The following is a 21209-nucleotide window of genomic DNA, read 5'->3' as shown; positions in this document are numbered from 1 at the left end:
TGCTTTTTCTGAAATAGCTTAAGACAGTGCTATCCAAAGATAAAGTAAGATATTTTGAGATGTTGATTTCTTCTTCACTGGAAGAGTTCAAATTTAGTAGACTAATTACTTCTTGGTAAAGATAATTACTTACCAAATCAATCAGATTAAGTACAATAAAAAATCTTTCTTTAACTTTTTTTACTCCTCTACTAATCTCTATAATTCTAAGGATTTTCCTATCTGGATACAGAGAAATGTGTGATCCAGAAAACTTATTTAGATTTTTTTAAATCTTGTTCTTCAATCTATTTAATAGTATACTTTTATTCCAAATAGGTCAGTGTATATATGTGAAAAAAAGAAGAAAGGAAGAAAAATTATAATTTTAATTGAGCAAACAATTTCAGCTTAAATATTCTACTTGTAAGTATCTGTTTGGGCCTCTTGCAGAACCACCTAGTCTGGAAGATGCAGGGAAGATGCTGAATGAGACTGTGGTGGTGAGCAACCCTGTACAGCTGGAGTGTAAGGCAGCTGGAAATCCTGTGCCTGGTATGTTTACTTGTAGACTCTATAACTTAATATTTTAAGATTTCTGGGAATATCTGAAACTGGTTTTGAGCATAATATACTAATTACTCGTAAAGCACAGGTTATAGAATACATTTCATGGGTGCAACATTGATAAGAATATTATCAGTTAGATAAAATTTTTGAATTTTTATTGCCTTTAACTGCATGAAACAATTTATTTAAAAAATGTAGAAATATGTGAATACCTTAATCATCTTATTGTCAGTATTGTGGCCACAAGACCCACATGGTGGTTTATATCCATTTATGCTGAAACTTTTTTTTAACTTAAAAGCATCTTAATGAAGCTACATCAAATTGTCATTCTAATGAGACTACAACTTTGTTTTGTATATTCCCACCACTGGTAGATTATTCATATGAATCAGTAACAACATACATTTTTGAGGTCAATAATGTGTATGGTATTTGGTTTGGTTAGGCATATAGCCAACATTTTATGGATGAGAGGAAACATATAACAACAAAAAAAATAGATAAGTTGAAAGTTTGCTATTAAATAATACTGATATATTAGAGATAGTAAAGAATATTTTTCTTCTAAATTCATTTTCAGGACTCACTGACTTGGCTCTTGGTGTTTTTCTAAGGGTTACTTCTCTTAAAAATCAAAGCTAAAGAGATGATTATTTAAACAGATTAAATTCAGATGATAAGTATAAGAATAAAGTACTTGCGACTTAGCTAAGATACAACTTAGTATATTTAATTTAAAAAATTTTTACATAGATCATCTTCTCCCCTTCTTCTTTCAGTTATTACATGGTACAAAGATAATCGTCTACTCTCAGGTTCCACCAGCATGACTTTCTTGAACAGAGGACAGATCATTGATATCGAAAGTGCCCAGATCTCAGATGCTGGCATATATAAATGCGTGGCCATCAACTCAGCTGGAGCTACAGAGTTATTTTACAGTCTGCAAGTTCATGGTTAGTGCCACTTCACCTAGATTCATTCTGGGGTAAAGAAGCATTCAAAATGATTAAGTGCTTCTATAAAATTATTGTGTAAGTATTTAACAGAGTGTGTTATTGTCATCTTTATGTAAGGGCACAGTGTTCTAAAACTTATAAATGTGCTTATTCCTGATTCCTATTAAAATGCTCGATTTCCACATGCTGTTGACTTAAGTTTGCTTTCAATGAGTTGTTGAAATAGTCATTGATACTGTTAGCTAACGACAAAAAAACACTGCTTGTAAATGCTCTCTAAAAGAATCATAGGTATTAGTGAAATGTTTCTGAGTGATTATCTCTAATAATGCTTTTAAGAGGAGTTGGTAGTTAACATACTACAGTAGATGCAGTGAAGGGTGGTACATATATGTGTTCCTGCACACACACATACACAAGCCTAGAAATCAATAAATAAAATTCCACTCTGGCATAAAAAACTGATTTCTTAAACAAACTGGCAAAACTTGTTTTTCCTTATCTGTGAAATGGAGAAATTGATACTTGCTCTATTTATCTCACAGGATGGCTGTGATTAGATCTTAAATAAGAGAGGTGAAAGAACTTACCAAAAAACAAGTAAACAAACCCTCCAATAAGAACACAATATTGTAGACATTACATGTAGTTTTCGTCATTTGAGATCACAAATCCTGTGATATTAACATGTCTTACTTTCATTTGTTTTTTTCAGTGGCCCCATCAATTTCTGGCAGCAATAACATGGTGGCAGTGGTGGTTAATAACCCGGTGAGGTTAGAATGTGAAGCCAGAGGTATTCCTGCCCCAAGTCTGACCTGGTTGAAAGATGGGAGTCCTGTTTCTAGTTTTTCTAATGGAATACAGGTACCTTCATTCATTTCTTTGGTGACATTTACCACCTGATTATTCAGTACAGGAAGTACACACAGGTAAAACTGTTGAAGAGATTTAGAGAACAAGGATTAACAGATGCTATTTTTTAAGTACACATGTGCAACCATAAAAACCATGGACACATAACTGGGATCCCCAAATAATTCATTAAAAACTCGCTGTTTCTAAGAGTTCCCTTATCTTACTTTTAGGTGTTATATTTTGACCATTTGTTTTAGATATTTGTTGTTTTCTACCTGCCCCACTCCACTTTCTGCTGCTACCACAATAGATACTTTACACAAAGAAATGTTAATCAACAAAACAGGAATTTTCTGGTAGAATTTAGGTTTAAATGTCTTCAAATAGTTATGAATCAGAGACTACAGAGCATATATACTTCTACAAAAACATCAAGTAATATAGTAAGAAAAAATGTAAACATCATGAGAAGTAAAATTTGAGTCCTAGAAAAATTTTAAATGCATTATATTGAGTCAAAATTAAAAATATAAAAGTGCATATATACCTAATTTAAAGTTTAATTTTTATCTTGCCTAACAGAAAGCATAGTTCTCATAACATTCTACTTCTTCAGGATTTCTTGCAAATCTAATGCTTTCAAAATTTGGGATCATAGAGCATCCAGAGTTAACGTCAGTATTTTAGAAATACAACTGAATCCATGGGATGAAGGATAATCAATGTAGCTTATTAATTAATTTGGCTACTACTTTGTTGTTAATTTCAGTTTCTTACCTTTTTACCCAAAGAAAAATTAGAAAGAGAATTAGCGCCTCTTATTCCAACTCATTTTTCTCCCCTGGCATCTTTCTCTCTGTTTGTAGTGCATATGGATGAAAGTTGACTTTCATCTGATGCTGTATGTAAAGACTTATTTTCAGTAGTCATTACCAAATTTAATTCTAGCCTCTTACATTCTTCCACTGAGAAGATGAAAAGAGTATTATATGATGTTTGCCTTCTTAAAAATATCCAAGGGAAAATCTTCCTAAAAGGCAAATGTCAACTGACTAACCTCAAGAAAATAAGAGAAAACATCTATTACACCTACCATTCTCAGAGACATATTGGTTATTTAGCATTCTTATCATTGATAGGTTCTCTCTGGTGGTCGAATCCTAGCATTGACCAGTGCACAAATCAGTGACACAGGAAGGTACACCTGCGTGGCAGTGAATGCTGCTGGAGAAAAACAAAGGGACATTGACCTCCGAGTATATGGTGAGACATTTTAGTAATTAATTTTGCTCTGATAGATGTGTGTTTGGGTCCTAAAATCATTGAGAAAGTTAAGAGAAGTTGTTGACAATAAAGAACAATGAACCTTAGAAATGATATTACAGGATCAATTCAAATCAGATTCTCTTTCTGCCTTATATCTGACTTTGGACGATTTTCGTTTTTTAAAGTTCTGAGAAAGTAAAATGCACACAGCCAGCATGTAGGGTGTTGGTTTTATAGAGTACTCTGAAAACCATGACTGTGGATAGCAGCTCTGCCATTTAGAAGAGATAATCTTCTCATTGAAGCAAGTATCTGTTCAAGTAGCTCTCTTCATTCATTCTACTCAAAGCCATGCTTTTATAACTTTCTAATTATTTGTAATCAGCATATTTGTGATCAATACTATGTTTGTGCATTAAGGGCTCTTTGAGAAGCAAAAAGTTAATATAAATGTAGGCAAAATTTAAGTTTTTGTCCACTCTCAATGCTGCCCACAATGATCACAAAAGGAAATACCCGATCCCATCACAGCAAAAGAGCCCCAGAAGAAAGTTGGGGCCTCTTGATCTCCATTTATATATTATGCTTGTCTATCCACATTCCAGTATACCTTTACATTCAGAACTCTTTTAGACTTTTTTCTGTGGCTTATTTGCATTATATTCCTTAGTTCACGGAATAATGAAATTATTTCTTTTATGACCTCTTGAAGAGTTTCTGTTTAATGCAGAATGCAAGCCTTCTCCTTAAAGTCCTACCAAATAATTCATTCCTTTCTGAAATATATTACCTTTTTAAAAAATTTTACCTCCAGACAATGTCGACCATGTTGTCTTCTCTTATATGTTTGCCAATGTAAATGTAATGATCACAACTAACATATATTGTTACATAATGTTTTAGTAAAAAGACCCCTTGTTATGGATATCATACATATTTAATGAAAGTAAAAGTTTTAGTTGGCATTGGTACACTACCAAAGGGTTCTCTATGCTCTTTCTTTTTTGTTGCTATTGCAATTGACATGAGTTCACATCCAGCCTTCAGATTTGCTTAGGTATTTGAGGTAACAGATAGGTCTATAGTGCCCAACCCCAGGAATTTTAATTCCTTCCCTGAATTGAGTCGCTTTTATGCTTTATGAAGAACTGGAAAGTTTCTATTCTAAAATATCCTTTGAGACTGATTCATCAGTTAATCAAGTGTGTAACACAGTAGTTCTTCAGTCATTAGGAAGCAAGCAGAGGGGTGACATTGGTCTTGACAGGGTTTTAGTCAACACAGAAATCTGAGATGGTCTCCTTACATTTCTACACTGGCTAGTGTCAAGAATGAACTTGGGAGATGATAAAGAGTTGATATTTTCCAGGAATTACAGAAACTTGCATCACTATTCCTTATCGTTTGCTAAGATACTTCTATACTACTTTCTTAGGCTGAAAATCAGTATCTTTCTCTGATATAAAAGTCAAATGGCTAGCTGATATATATGTTTGGGAATGTTTATATGTGTTAAGCCATTGAAATATACATGCAGCAAGCTGCTGAAAAAGTATAAAAGCAAAACAGGTTTTTAATCTAAAATCAGTGTCCAATCTGTATTTCACTATTAGTATTATTTCCATAAATTATATTTTTATATTTGTAGTAGTAACCTTGGTGATGTGTGTCTAATTAGAGCCTAATGAATGTTAATTCCCAGAGATAAATCACCTTCAGATTTACACGGGGGGGTGTGGTGGTGTTGGGGGGTGGAATAGGAGAAGTAGATAGTAGACAAAGTAGCTTTTCCTACAATTATGAGTAGTTCGTTAAAATTTTTCTCCCTGGTATAATTCAGAGTATGTTTTGCCATGCCCTGAGATATTGAAACAAGAGAATTGAATTTTTAAAAGATTTGGATTCATATAGTACCTTTTCTTTAAACTTAAGCTTAGAGAACTTTCCTGGAGATCTTACATTCTTCATCTTCCCAGCAATGACAACCCTATGACAACTCTGATTTTAGTAATTAAATTTAACAAACATAATGCTTAGGATGAGAAACAGGTCCAGAACACATCGCTTCCTAAGCAACATAACCACAAAGCAAAATAGGGATAACATCTAAGGAAGCTGAGGATCTAAAGGGTAGAACCCTTGTTCTCTTCTCAGACTAAACAAAAAGTTGGAAATGAGAGACAGGACAAAAAAAAAAAAAAAAAAAATACATGTTTTGGTAATATATATCCTCTGCTATAATTAGATTTGCTTCAGTTTTTATCCCTTAAACAAATACTCCATTGTTTTTGCATTTTTTCCTCTCATTTAAAAAATCTGGTTTCCTTTTGAACTTGATTCAACTCGTTTAGTGTAAAAAAGAAAGTAACTGAAGGAAAATATATTTGGAAATGAATTAGCATTCTGTAGTCTTGAATTGTTTCCGACTTTCACTTCTGCAGTCATAATGAACTCATGCTGTTTTGTAGATTCTACAAATAATCTAAGACAAACATTTTTATACAGTTACGGTACTTTTTTATTCAATGAGGCCAAACTTTACCTAAAATTATTTGCAAGATGTGAAATCAGCTATTCTATTTAGGGCTTCCTGAGTGCTAGGACTTGTGAATCTGTTTTCATGGCATCTTTAGAAAGTGGCACTAATTAGGCCGGGCTCAGTGGCTCACGCCTATAATCCCAGCACTTTGGGAGGCCAAGGCAGGTGGATCGCCTGGGGTCAGGAGTTCAAGACCAGCCTGGTCAACATGGTGAAACCCCGTCTCTACTAAAAATATAAAAAAAAAAAAAAAAAAAAAAAAAAAAAAAAATTAGCCAGTTGTGGTGGCACATGCCTGCAATCCCAGCTATTTGGGAGGCTGAGGCAAGAGAATTGCTTGAACCTGGGAGGCAGAGGTTGCAGTGAGCCGAGACTGTGCCATTGTACTCTAGCCTGGGCAACAAGAGCGAAACACCTTCTCAAAATAAAAATAAAAATAAAAATAAAAATAAAAATAAAAAAAGGAAAGAAAGTGGCACTAATTGTGCTCACTTTGCTATTTTTATAGTAGTTTTAATCTCAAACAGACTCATCATGTATCTTTTATTGAATGTATCACACATCAAAAATGTCAGTGTTTTCTGTTTCTCAGATTACTTTAAACTTATCAAGAGCCAGATGTCTGTGTGTACTACTAAATTTAGCAGAAGGAACATCATGAATCTCTGCACAAATGCTCCATTGGTCAGTCTCAGCCATTGTGCAGTGTGTTTCTTCCTTCAGCATCAATTTCTTTGAGTTTAACATAAGTCCTGCACCCCAAAACAGCACATGAAATTGCTCTTTAGTTCATACCCTTTCCCTCTGTAGCAGACATAGTAACAGAGAAACCTCATGGTTACAGAGGCACAATACTACTACTACAGTCAAAGTCTATTGCCTTCTTTATCTTGCCACATGCTGATGGAGTATCAAGCCTGAAACAATGGCCGATAAACGATAATAATATTTTTACCACAAAAATCTTGTTTCTACCAAAACATTTTAGTACAACTTAACCTTTTTTGGTAGTTAAAAAAAAATGCTACAAATATGGCAAATTTTCTATAGCCCTGCATAGTGATGGGATTTCGTGAGAAATGGCCAAGGAAATTCCCCTCTGTGCTTTGTTGGAGTGGCCTTTTATAACAGGCCTGATTTCATCATTAGTTTGTGTTTCTGAATAATTATATATACAGGCCTGAAAGAGTCCTTGAGAAGTTATGGAGCCCACCCTCTCATTCTTGGCGGGACTGTACCTAAACCATCTAAGATACATGATTGTTTACTGTATTCTTTAATACACCCAAGGGAAAGAGATTTCTTAAACTTTTCAGAAAACACATTTCAGCATCTAAGAAGCTTTATATAGCTAGGGAATCCTAATTTTAATCTCATTAAAATTTCCACTTATTTCCTCTTATGCAATTGTGAGTATGTTGTGCAGCTGGTCATTGAATTGATTTGTTCTTTATTCTGTCACCATGGAAAACCAAAAAGAATACTAAACTGCAAGTCAGAAGGCTCCTAACTTTACCACCAATTAACCATATTATTTTGCACAAGCTATTACCTGACACCAATTTTATGTTTTGCACACTATGAGATGGAACTGGATGAGCTCTATGATATCCTCCAACTATTTTTTAATGTTGCCTCTGTGACTATGACATCTATTTCTTTTGCAAAAATTACAAATAAATATTGGAGGTGTATTCACTCTTAGCTTATTGTTTCTAAAATATTTCATGAGTGATTTGTTACTTTGAAAACCTTACGCAGTAACATCTAGTTCTAAAAGTTTCTTATTTGGGCACTTGATGAGAACTTCCTGTTCTAAATGTTTTTTAAATAAAAAGTGAGAAGCATTGTTCAACAAGAATACATTAATCAGTGATTTACTAGTACTTGATTCTGAACCAAGTGATGCAAAAGGGTATGTTAGAATGATTGTGATCCTACATCTTAAAAGAACCAATAAAGGTATTCAGTATATGTCCTGATAATTAATGAATATAAATAGTGTGCTGGCCTGTTTTATCCTGAAAGAAAACCCATCTTTCATGTAGTTCCACCAAATATTATGGGAGAAGAACAGAATGTCTCTGTCCTCATTAGCCAAGCTGTGGAGTTACTATGTCAAAGCGATGCTATTCCCCCACCTACTCTTACTTGGTTGAAAGACGGCCACCCCTTGCTGAAGAAACCAGGCCTCAGTATATCTGAAAATGGAAGTGTGTTAAAGGTAAGGATATGGATTCATTTATTTTATCTTATGTTATTATAAGTTCATGGTTTTGGTACTACCCCTATTTAGCGTGCCTGTCTTTCACAAGTGTTGGACTAATTTTCTCTTACAAAATTCTAGGAACCCTTTTATTGATGAGGTTTGTAATATTTTTAAATTTTTTGCTTAGTGAGATTCAATTATTTGTCATCCATATCCAGAAACGATCTCAAAAAATGCTTCCAGGAAAATATCATAGAAATAATCCAAGGTGTGCCTCACCTTCATTCTTCCAGCCAATCACCAAGTGCCCATTTTAGGTGCTCTGGACAAAGATGCAAAAAGTCATGGTGGTTCACACCTGATCCCAACACTTTGGGAGGCCAAGGTGGGCAGATCACTTGAGGTCAGGAGTTCAAGAGCAGCCTAGTCAACATGGTGAAACCCTGTCTCTACTAAAAATACAAAAATTAGCCTGGCATGGTAGCATGCACCTGTAATCTCAGCTACTTGGGAGGCTGAGGCAAGACAGCTGCCTGAACCCGGGAGGTGCAGGTTGCAGTGAGCTGAGATCACACCACTGCACTCCAGCCTGGGTGACAGAGCAAGACTTTGTCTCAAAAAAAAAAAAAAGAAAAGAAATGCAAACAAGCATGACACACTTCATGTCCTTGATGTCTTCCAATCTCATGTAAATACATAAAAAATTAACAATTTAATTGAAAAATGCAACGAGTACTATAGTCTGAGTCAATTACCAAGTGGATGGTACAGATAATACATTTTGGGGGGTGGCAAAAGATGAGGCTCTTGTTGCCAGGATTAGTCTTAAAAGACTACTTAGTGTTTTAGAGGTAGATGAGATAAAAGGCAAGGGAAGCAAGTCAGGTAGTTTGGCTCAAGCAGAGAATTTAACAAAGTGAATATTTGGAAATAATGTTGAAAAGGTTGATTTGAATGAAATAAAGTATGACATTGAAAGTCAGCATAAGGAATTTGGATTCAGGAGGACAGAAGACTGCCGAATGTTTATAACATCCTCATAATAACCCAACTGAGAAATCAAAAGACCAGCTAAGTAATCTACCTACAGTTACTGAAAGACAGAAATTGGATTAGAACACTGGGAGTATGGCTTCAGAACCCATGCTACTAACCACCACATAGCCTCTTGCTAAAGGAAGATTTATTACTGATAAACAAAGAGTCTTGAGAAATAGATGGCAGACAGTAAGCTGGGCAGCTTACCTAAGGAAGACAGAAGCATGGGGTTGAGTGAAAGGGAGCATGAAGGAGTATGTTAGAGGCAGAGGATGGAGATCTTGGGTATTATGATTGTATAACAATGGAGCTGAGTGAGAAAGGAAAGACCAGAATCACTGATGAAAGAAAGAGGGATGAACTAATTGAACTACACAAGAAAAAAAAAAAAAAAAAGAAGAAGAAGAAGAAGAAGAAAAGTCATTGTCCATTCGCAGGGGCAGAGCCTAGCATTCTAGAAAGCATGCGGTAAAATTCCCAAACCTTAACTCTGACGAAATGACGGAGGTAGACAATTGCATAAATGCAAATCTCAGTGAGTACAGAAGTTTGTCCCATTGAGGGGTTTAGGGAGAAGATCAGAGGAATGAAAACTTTTTTGGAATGCAATTCTTATTAGTCAGTTAAAAGTATCTTACCTACGCACTACCATTCACACACATCTCTTACAAAATCAAATAATAGAATCTTGCCATTTTGTTTTGCCTGGTACACACTAGGTGCTCAATAAATATTAATCCCTCCTCTCTATTATTCCCTCCCCGACTCTTTCTATGAGACATGCAGGCCTGTGCATACTGACCTTAAGGACTTGGAACCCCAGATTTGAGTGAGCCTGCCATGAATTATGTGACTCTGAGCTATTTAGATATCTTAATTGATTGAGTTTCCTTATCTGTAAAATGAGGAGGTTGGATTTTATTTCCTCTTTCAAGTCTAATATTCTTAGGTTCTCCATGTGTTCTTTTAGCTAATTCCATCTCTATTGTTCACACCAATTGATTAATACATGTTTATTGACTGCCTTCTGTGCACCCCTCTAAGCGAAATACTTCAAATGATCACTCTAACGTCAGTGATCATTGAATGTTTTAGAAATTATTGATTGCAAACTTAGTTGGCAATAAGTCACATACTGCTTGTTGTATCTTTTGTATTATCTTGTATTATTATATATTATTTATTATTAAATTCTTTTTTATGTTCACATCCTTTATATTCTCAACTAGATTTCAAACTTAAATCAGAAACCATATGTGACATTATATCTGTTTATGTCTGCTACCTACAGTACCTAGTACAAGTGTTGTAATAACTGCAAATGGTCAATGGATGAATGAGCATTGATGCATGTTGTACATAAATACATGAAAAATATTTACTGATACTAATTAATCTGCCAAGCACCAAACTGGGTACTAGGAGAATGAGGTTAATGTAATGTAATACTTAGCTTAAAGAAGCTTGCAAACCCAGCATGGGAGAAAGATATATTACTGGTATCAAGAATAAGGCTGTTATTTTACTGGACAGTTTCCTGGATGTATAAGGATTTCATATTTTAAAGTCTTAAATTACTTCAACAGAAATTGTACCTTTTCATTATTTTTTTCTGAATTGTATTTAAAAAGCTGTTCTAGACCCTCAACCCCTAATATAAACCAGATTAAAATAAGGTATGGCATAGATGAAAATGGTTGAATCTTGTTGTGTTGAAACTGGGTGATGGGCATATAGCCATTTATATTGCTATTTTCTCTATTTTTGATATCTTTATGAATCTTCAGAATAAAAATAAGAAATAGATCACAAATAGTATTAATAAAAAAACCTCAAGTGAAATAGAAAGTGTGATTTCAAAGGGTGATTTTGTTTTCAGATTGAAGATGCTCAGGTTCAAGACACTGGTCGTTACACTTGTGAAGCAACAAATGTTGCTGGAAAAACTGAAAAGAACTACAATGTCAACATTTGGGGTAAGTGTAATCAGCTCTTGAAAGCAAATGATGCAGCCTGTGGTTTTTGTGTCACTTAAAATGACATTCATCCTTGTAACTAAAACTGATTATAATAGGTAGATGAACAACAATTAGTACATTTACATGATTCTGAACTGTCCTGGGTATCAGTTCGTATGACTACTTCGAGAGCAACTCTAGATGAACTTTCTTGTAACTTTGATGTTGAAGGATTCTCCTCATCTGCCTGAGTAACATGCCCTTTGTCTTCCACAGCCAGCGTCTCGTAATGATTGGGCCTTCTCTAGTAACTAGTGGTGGGTTCGTCAATGGAAATAAAATAAGCCAAAAAGCCAAATTATATATGTGAACTGTGTGTGTGTATGTGAGAGAAAGAACACAGGTGCTTGCGTGGTGGGAGATAGGATTACTATGATAATCAGGGAGAAAAGCTATTCTCAGTTGAAATTTTACCATTTGTTACTAATTAAGGTAATTCTTATAGTCACGACTTGAGCCTCAGCTGTGGCTATCAGCTAAAAAGCATTCCCATTTCCAGCATATTCACCTGTATTTCGCATACTTTAAAAAACTCATTTATAATGTATTCACTTGTGTGGTGGGAGATTGGATTACTACAATAACCAGGGAGAAAAGCTATTCTCAGCTGAAATTTTACCATTTGTTACTAATTAAGATAATTCTTACAGTCACAACTTTTGCTTCAGCTGTGGCTATCAGCTAAAAAAAATTCCCATTTCCAGTACATTCACCTGTATTTTACATACTTTTAAAAACTCATAACTTAATAAGCCCTGTTCATTTTGATTGTATTTGTTTAAACTTTTTAATTATTGAAGTTATAAGCTGAATTTACCTTTAATTTATAGTTTATTCACAAACATTTTTTAAATAAAAATAAAACTGGATGAAATAACTTTATTCCAATGGAGAAGAAATACTCTTTAAAATTTAAAATTTTGAAAGCATGCACTGATGTAGAAAATGACTTATTAATAAATGACTATCATTGTTAAAAAACCTTTCAGGCAGGTTATGAGAAACGCTATTATACACCCTGTAAAATTTACTATTAAATAGTAAAAGTTACTATATGGTAAATTTATTTCATTATATACTACTTATATGTCATTAACTTCTGTTCCTGCCTCTTTTTGCCCATTTTCCCTCTCTATTTTCCCTTCTCTTCCATCCTCATTTCTTTCAAATGGGAAAAATATTTATTATTTATATCTAGTTCATTTATTTAATAATTTAATATTTTTATCTAGTTCTCAATATGGACAAGACACTAGACTAAGTGTTATCAAGTAAAGATGACAAAAAAGAAAAAAGAAAAGTTAGGAGTGATGATCAATTAGAAACTGAGGTGAAGAATTCCTTTTTCATATGTGATATTTGAGGTACCTGTGGACTGTGTGAAGCTGTCCGCCCTGCAGCCAGAAATACAAGTCTATCATTTAGGGGAGATAATAGTGAAAAACATAAGTTTGCAGACATAACTATATAGGTAGCAGATGAAATCACTTGGAGAAGGTAAAAAGAATGCATACAGAAGAGTACTAGATAGGATGGCTCTCAGGTGTACCATATAAGACGAGAGCTAGTAAAAGAAACTCTAGATAAGAAACTGAGAAGGAAGAGCCTGAGAGGTCGGAGGAAAACCCAGTAAAAAATGTGTCATGGAAACTATTGACAATGTTGTTCTCAGAAGAACACAAGTAAGTTTGATATGGTTGAATGGATGAGTGAATGAGTAATATTACATATTGCAGAGAAGTCAAATTAAACTAAAAAACATACTATACAGATATGCAGACCGGTACCTCTTAAAGAAAAGCAATGTAATAGTGGAAAGCAGAATGCAGTAGGTATAAGAATGAATGATAAGGGAGAAAGTTGAGACATCAAAGATAGATTCACTAAAAAAAATACTTATAGTATGCTTCCATCTTCTAGGCGCTATGCCATGTGTGGACATAGAGCAATTAGTGAGAAAGACAATGATGTTGTTCTCACAGAACTTATAGTTGGCTGGTGGAGAAATTTCTTTAAATAGTCAAAATTAAAATTAAACCTCCTAAGAGCTATCATAGGTGGTTATGTAGAAAAGCATATGAGAAATGTTTAACTGAGCCCTTAAGGATGCTCAGGCATTAACTCTGTGAAGAGGGTAAAAGCAATGCAAAGCCCTGGAGAACACTGTCTGTATTCAATGAGCTTAATATTCTTCACTATGGAGCCTAGTGTGACGCGAGGAAAGAGAGGAGATATTGGGTAAAAAGGTAAAAATAGGCATATTGAAGAAGGCCTCTTAAATCAATTTAAAACATATAGATTTGATTCTAAAGGTGATAGAATAAACTAAAGGGATTTTAAAAACGACCGGATGCTCAGGTCTGTATTTTAGAAGAAAGCAGACATATTTAATAAATTGAATCAACATGGTTCAGTTGATTAGATGAAGTTTGGAAACAAGAAGAGTAAAGGATGGATGTCTGTGTGGCTTAGCCGATGGGCCGTGAGGATAATAGTGTCCTTTTCTCAGAGAAGGAACAAAGAGGGCTCAGTTCAGTTTTGGACAAGTCAAATTTGACAATGCTTCTAAGGCATCCAACTTGAGATGTTTAGTTAGTTGGATATAAAAGTCTAGACCTCAGAGAGGGTCTCCATTACAGATATAGATTTTCAAGTATTTGTATTAATGAGAAGCCCTGGGGGTAGAGAAGGGTAGAGTTTAGAATGGAGATCATAAATTTATAGTAGTGACAATCTATGCAATTGTGTCATTTTCTTTTGGAACTTTCAGTTTGTGGTATCAGTGACAGAGTAAACTGTAGGATTCATCCAGAGTAAGGGTATTGACAAATAAGAAGGGCAAAGGTACAAGGCAGTTGAGAATATTGATTATGAAATCTACGCTGAGTAGAGAAGTCGGTAAACAGAAGAATAGGCAGCTGGATAGGGGGACTTCTGAGAAGTGAAAACACTTGAGATTCAATTAAGTCAATGGGAATTGACTTGAGAATTGGGAATAATTGAGAGCAAAAAGAACAGAGAAGTTGTCAGAGGCCTAAATTTATAAACTTACAGGAGGAATGTTCTAGATGATGGGAAGAGCCATGGTATGGCTTCTGATGGAAAATGGGATGGGTATATCAATAACCTAGTAGACAGAGTATTTAGACTGGTTATACATGTGGATGTTGGGTTCATACAGAGTGATGGTAGGACTTAGTATGAAAAGTATAAGAACACATATCAGACTGTTCAGTGAATAAAGGAAGAATGACAGGTTTACAGATGGGATTTAAAAAAGAGAGAGAGAGAGAAAAAAATAAATTGGTTATATGAGCCTCAAAGGAATAGAGGCTTTTACATGGGATGGTTGAACAATGACCGGAAGCCGCACTAGGGGTGCAAGAGGATTCTCCCACTCCTCAACTCTCAGGAGTTTGGAAGAACAAGCCATCTACCAGCTGACAGTCCTGCAGCCAAAGAAGTGTCCTCAAGGAGAGTTCAGCCAGCAACTGCAGACTCCAGCGCCTTTGAGAAAATCTTGGGTAGTCAGTATTCACTTTGAAGGTTCCAGGGTGAAGCTGTAGGCCAGTAGAGAAGCAGACTGTGCAATCTGAAATAGGTAATATGTCCTTTCTTTAGACAAAACCCCTTGCCTCTGTTCTTTAGTATATGTTATATGCCTTATGTTTCCTGTTCTGTTCACTATTTGAGATATCAAAGCTAGCTAGGCAACAGTGACTGGGCTAAGGTTAAACTTGGTAGGTACTTTAGCTTTTTGATGCAAGGTGTCTAAATATCTTGCATCAAATATACATTTTATAATAGCTAAATATATGAGCTAACATATTTTGTAATTTATGATAAAGTAGCTTCTCTTTATGCCATTCTGAATATTTTGATAAATTTCTGTGTACATGGGAAGTCTGCTATTAGCTATTTATGCTACATCTTACAGGTGACTTTTAATTTGATGTTGATGTCAACCTCATATGCCAATGTCTTCATTATGTCATTTGAGTAGAAGCCTTTTATCTTACATGTAAACTGTTAGGAAAATTCTATATGAAATGAGTGGAAAAATAATATTTTTATTTTTTCCAGTCCCCCCACATATTGGTGGTTCTGATGAACTTACTCAACTTACAGTCATTGAAGGGAATCTCATTAGTCTGTTGTGTGAATCAAGTGGTATTCCACCTCCAAATCTCATTTGGAAGAAGAAAGGTCAGTTTTCATCCTTGAAATTTATAAAATTAAATGAAAATAGAAGATGGATATTGACTTTGTTTGACAAATGTGTTAGATTATAAACAAATTTTCCTGGGGTTTGCATACTAAATGCTAGACAGCAAAATTTATTTATATTAAATGTGTAACATGTGATCCTTCTACACTACCCAGCTGAAATTTTTTTAAGACTGTTAACTCCTCCCTAGCAAAAAAAAAATTCTGCATTAATTGATTATTTTTGAATCAAATGCATTATAGGGCAGCTATAAACATTGAGAATGCACCATTCAGGAACTACATTTTCTTCTTTAAAATAAGTTTTAAACTTCCTGGGTGATTGGTTCAGTCATCCCCCAAACCTCAGCATCACAGAATACATCCATGTAATAAACCTGCACCTGTACCTCCTGCATAGAAAATAAAAGTTGATATTATTAAAAAGTAACATTTTTTCTCTGTGACAGTTTTCAATGTACATTAAGAATGAATTCTGTGTTTGACCAGATTTTCAATTTATTTATCAACAGCTCCTTAAGCCCACTAAGTAGCAGAAAGATCGTCTAAATTTTTAGTTCATTTAAATATTAGTGCTCCTTCATTTTACATACTAGGGCAGGATTATTTTACAGTGTTATTTGCCTTTTATATACTTGAACTAAGTAAACAAGTATCATATTTAGTAATGTATACAAAATGCTTTACATTTCTGCCTCATATTCTGCCATTTGGACTTCTTTGCAGGCTCTCCAGTGCTGACTGATTCCATGGGGCGAGTTAGAATTTTATCTGGGGGCAGGCAATTACAAATTTCAATTGCTGAAAAGTCTGATGCAGCACCCTATTCATGTGTGGCATCGAATGTTGCTGGAACTGCAAAGAAAGAATACAGTCTGCAAGTTTACAGTAAGTTGTTGATTAGCCAGGCTTTGGCACAATTTTCTTTTAAATCTTTTCATCCTTCTCATTTACTTTATAAAATATCTTTAATATTCATTCAAAATGGTACGGTTGTAACTATCATATGACACACACATTTAAATTGTGCTGACATAACTGGAGAGCAATTACTTCCTTCTGGCTGTTATTCAGCATTACAGCTGTCCACTCTGCATTAGGTCACCAATGACAGACACATCAGTGTGGCTGTAATTTGTTGGGGGCAGATAGTGGACACATAGAGGGGGAAGGGAGAACATTTTACCATAGGGGATATTTACAATATGTAAAAACATTTTATTTTAAAGATTATTTTACTTGTATAAGATCTTAGAGTGCTTAAGATAGTTGTATACTCATTTAATCTTCACATGAACTGTTATATAAGACAAAACTGCCGCCTCCATTTGGTGTACGTGGAAATTTAAGCTCTGAGAGGTTTTGTTGGTTGAACAAGGTCATGTGACTTGTGTGTAGTAGGACTAGCACTAGAACATCGGATTACTGACACGGGCCTACTTTTCTTTCCACACACATATGTATTAGAATTGATCTAATTTTTGTTCCTAGCATCAATGACACATGAATTCAGCTTCAAACAGCAGAATAAATGGCTATAAGTGGCTTAACCAAGTAAAGGTTTATGTTCTCACATAGTAAGAAGGCAGAGGTTAGCATTAGTCACTGGAGTTGGTCAGCAGCTTAATTGTGTCAGCATAGGAGCTCTGGCATTCTACTGGTCCCTCCTTCATGGTCTCAAGATGGTAGCTGTTATTGTGGTATCAATTCCACGTGGAAGGCAGGAGGAAGGGAAAGGGCTGGTATCTTTCCCTTTTGTTAGGAGAGCAAAATTTTTCCCAAAATCCCCAGCAGACCTCTGTTTAGGTTTTATAGGCCTAAATTCATTCATGTGGTTACCCCAGTTTCCCAACAAGACTGAGAAACCATCTCAGCTTTTCCAACTCATACTGTAAAAGGGAGAAGGAAGAAAGGAGTTAATAACAGACATTGGGTTGTAAGCTAGGCTACTGTATCTATTTTAAATGAGTACTAGGAAGACTTACGTAAAGCAGGGCTACAAGTGATAAGTTCAAATATTTGTATAGCTTCTCAAAAGTGGGAAGTTAGTGAACTGTGTCAATAGCTTCATTTTAGGTATGAACCCACTTAAAACATTGGAGAAGAATTCCACCTCTCAGCATAACATCATGTCTGTTAGTCCTGGGTCTTTTCTTTAGTTGTTTATATTTTAACATAAAAATATATTTAAGTTTGGCTGATGAAAATTCCTATGTAAGACTTGAAACAAACATTTCCTATTTTGTTTCTTTTTATCTTTCTCCAACCCTCAGTTAGACCGACCATAACCAACAGTGGCAGCCACCCTACTGAAATTATTGTGACCCGAGGAAAGAGTATCTCCTTGGAGTGTGAGGTGCAGGGTATTCCTCCACCAACAGTGAGTTGGATGAAAGATGGCCGCCCCTTGATCAAGGCAAAGGGAGTGGAAATACTGGATGAAGGTCACATCCTTCAGCTGAAGAACATTCATGTATCTGACACAGGCCGTTATGTGTGTGTTGCTGTGAATGTAGCAGGAATGACTGACAAAAAATATGACTTAAGTGTCCATGGTAAGTAGAAAGAAGCTCAATATGTTCATTTACTGGCTAATATAATCTAGCATCCTGGATGGGAGATATAGACCCCAAGTTTTGAAAGTCATTTATTTATAATCCATCATTTTAAACATATATACCTTTTCCCCAGGTCAGTCTCATTTATCCTTCTATGCCTGACCTCACATTATTTACCTTGCTGAAATAAGTACATATTAGATATTCTTTAAGGAAAGCACACAGTAAAGTAGAAAATTGTTGTCTTCAAATGCTTTTGGTCTGATGCTATCCCAAGTAAAATCTCTATTTTATGTTTTCCAAATTAGCTGACTTAACTGGGCTTGTATAAAGGTAAGTGCCTTAGAATTTACTGACTCATCGTCAGTTGGACATGAGTTATACTGAAGTCAGCTTTAATATTCCAACTCTAATGAGTCATAAATATCAATAAGAATAGAGCAAACATTGTAAAAGTGTTCCTATTTCTCCACATCCTCTCCAGCACCTGTTGTTTCCTGACTTTTTAATGATTGCCATTCTAACTGGTGTGAGGTGGTATCTCATTGTGGTTTTGATTTGCATTTCTCTGATGGCCAGTGATGACGAGCATTTTTTCATGTGTCTGTTGGCTGTATGAATGTCTTCTTTTGAGAAATGTCTGTTCAAATGCTTTGCCGACTTTTTGATGGGGTTGTTTGTTTTTTTCTTGTAAATTTGTTTGAGTTCTTTGTAGGTTCTGGATGTTAGCCCTTTGTCACACGAGTAGCTTGCAAAAATTTTCTCCCATTCTGTAGGTTGCCTGTTCACTCTGATGGTAGTTTCTTTTGCTGTGCAGAAGCTCTTTAGTTTAATTAGATCCCATTTGTCAATTTTGGCTTTTGTTGCCATTGCTTTTGGTGTTTTAGACATGAAGTCCTTGCCCATGCCTATGTCCTGAATGGTATTACCTAGGTTTTCTTCTAGGGTTTTTATGGTATTAGGTCTAACATTTAAGTCTCTAATCCATCTTGAATTAATTTTCGTATGAGGAGTAACGAAAGGATGCAGTTTCAGCTTTCTACCTATGGCTAGCCAATTTTCCCAGCACCATTTATTAAATAGGGAATTCTGTTTTCATTTCTTGTTTTTGTCAGGTTTGTCAAAGATCAGATGGCTTTAGATGTGTGGTATTATTTCTGAGGGCTCTTTTCTCTGTTCCATTGGTCTACATCTCTGTTTTGGTACCAGTACCATGCTGTTTTGGTTGCTGTAGCCTTGTAGTATAGTTTGAAGTCAGGTAGCGTGATGCCTCCAGCTTTGTTCTTTTGACTTAGGATTGTCCTGGCAATGCGGGCTCTTTTTTGGTTCCATGTGAACTTTAAAGCAGTTTTTTCCAATTCTGTGAAGAAAGTTGTTGGTAGCTTGATGGGGATGACATTGAATCTATGGTGGGATTGTAAACTAGTTCAACCATTGTGGAAAACAGTATGGCGATTCCTCAAGGATCTAGAACTAGAAATACCATATGACCCAGCCATCCCATTACTGGGTATATACCCAAAGGATTATAAGTCATGCTGCTATAAAGACACATACACACGTATGTTTATTGCAGCACTATTCACAATAGCAAAGACTTAGAATCAACCCAGATTTCCATCAGTGACAGACTGGATTAAGAAAATGTGGCACATATACACCATGGAATACTATGCAGCCATAAAAAAGGATGAGTTCGTGTCCTTTGTAGGGACATGGATGCAGCTGGAAACCGTCATTCTGAGCGAACTATCACAAGAACAGAAAACCAAACACCACATGTTCTCACTCATAGGTGGGAATTGAACAGTGAGATCACTTGGGCACAGGAAGGGGAACATCACACACCGGGGCCTATCATGGGGAGGGGGGAGGGGGGAGGGATGGCATTGGGAGTTATACCTGATGTAAATGACAAGTTGATGGGTGCTGACGAGTTGATGGGTGCAGCACACTGACATGGCACATGTATACATATGTAACAAACCTGCACGTTGTTCACATGTACCCTAGAACTTAAAGTATAATAATAATAAAAAAAAGAATAGACCAAACATACACATACATAGGGACAATGATTTAGATGTGTACATTTTGAACTATAATTTTTATAGCTATAGAAACAATGGTAAATTTAATGGACACAGATCTTGTAACTTGCCCTCAGTTAAGACACACATGAAGTTCAGTGTTAATATCCTGTAGTTTGCAGCCAATGTGTGTGCCAAAGCTATAGGAATCATAACACAAAAGGGAAGATGAATTAATCTTAAATACTTTTTTGTTGGATTACTCTTAATTTTTAGGATTAGATAATTGATTTTTTAGGAAATCTCTATATGTAGGTTATAAATCCATATCACAAATTTGCAAGAAAAGATGAGTGATTCATATTCACAGTAGCAAAGACATACAATCAGCCTAGGTGCTGATTAATAAATGGTGGATTGGATAAAGAAAATATGGTACATATGGACCATGGAATACTACACAACCAAAACTCATGTCCTTTGCAGCAACGTGAATGCAGCTGGAGGCTGTAATCATCAGTGAATTCATGCAGGAACGGAAAATCAGATGCCCCATATTCTCACTTATAAGTGGGAACTAAATATTGGGTACCCAAAGACATAAACATGGCAACAGTAGACACAGGGGACTATTGAAGGGGAAGGAGGAAAGGAGGCAGGGGCTCAAAAACTAACTCTTGGGTTCTATGCTTACCACCTAGGTGACAGGATCAATCATACCCCAAGCCTCAGCATCACAGAATATACCCATGTAACAAACCTGCACATGTATTCCCTTAGTCTAAAATGGAAGTTGAAATTGCAATTTTTAAAAAAAGGGAGGGTGAGTGACTCATACAAAATCACTCACCACTATTGGAATAACAATATGAAAAGAACTTACTGCTAAGATTGAGGAAGAAGTGACATTTTTACTTCCAGGAATCTCTCTCTCTCTCTCTCTCTCTCTCTCTCT

The 21209-nt window shown here is 35.5% G+C and overlaps 1 protein-coding gene across 8 annotated transcripts in view; it reads left to right on the top strand.

Moving 5' to 3' along the window:
- The window catches only part of HMCN1 (hemicentin 1), a 454658-nt gene that overhangs the window by 302565 nt on the left and 130884 nt on the right, over positions 1 to 21209 (top strand). For all 8 annotated transcript variants that reach the window (XM_073011674.1, XM_073011672.1, XM_007989160.3 and 5 more), the window contains 9 exons: positions 433 to 534; positions 1332 to 1508; positions 2227 to 2378; positions 3509 to 3632; positions 8223 to 8398; positions 11301 to 11397; positions 15523 to 15645; positions 16393 to 16554; positions 17940 to 18221. In XM_073011674.1, coding sequence (XP_072867775.1) covers positions 433 to 534; positions 1332 to 1508; positions 2227 to 2378; positions 3509 to 3632; positions 8223 to 8398; positions 11301 to 11397; positions 15523 to 15645; positions 16393 to 16554; positions 17940 to 18221 — 1395 coding nt within the window. The remainder of the gene's footprint in view (positions 1 to 432; positions 535 to 1331; positions 1509 to 2226; positions 2379 to 3508; positions 3633 to 8222; positions 8399 to 11300; positions 11398 to 15522; positions 15646 to 16392; positions 16555 to 17939; positions 18222 to 21209) is intronic.

The sequence above is a fragment of the Chlorocebus sabaeus genome, chromosome 25 (assembly GCF_047675955.1).
Source record: "Chlorocebus sabaeus isolate Y175 chromosome 25, mChlSab1.0.hap1, whole genome shotgun sequence".
In the NCBI taxonomy this organism is placed as follows: domain Eukaryota; kingdom Metazoa; phylum Chordata; class Mammalia; order Primates; family Cercopithecidae; genus Chlorocebus; species Chlorocebus sabaeus.
Note: the sequence above shows the minus strand (reverse complement) of the source record. Positions and strands in the feature narration are given on the sequence as shown.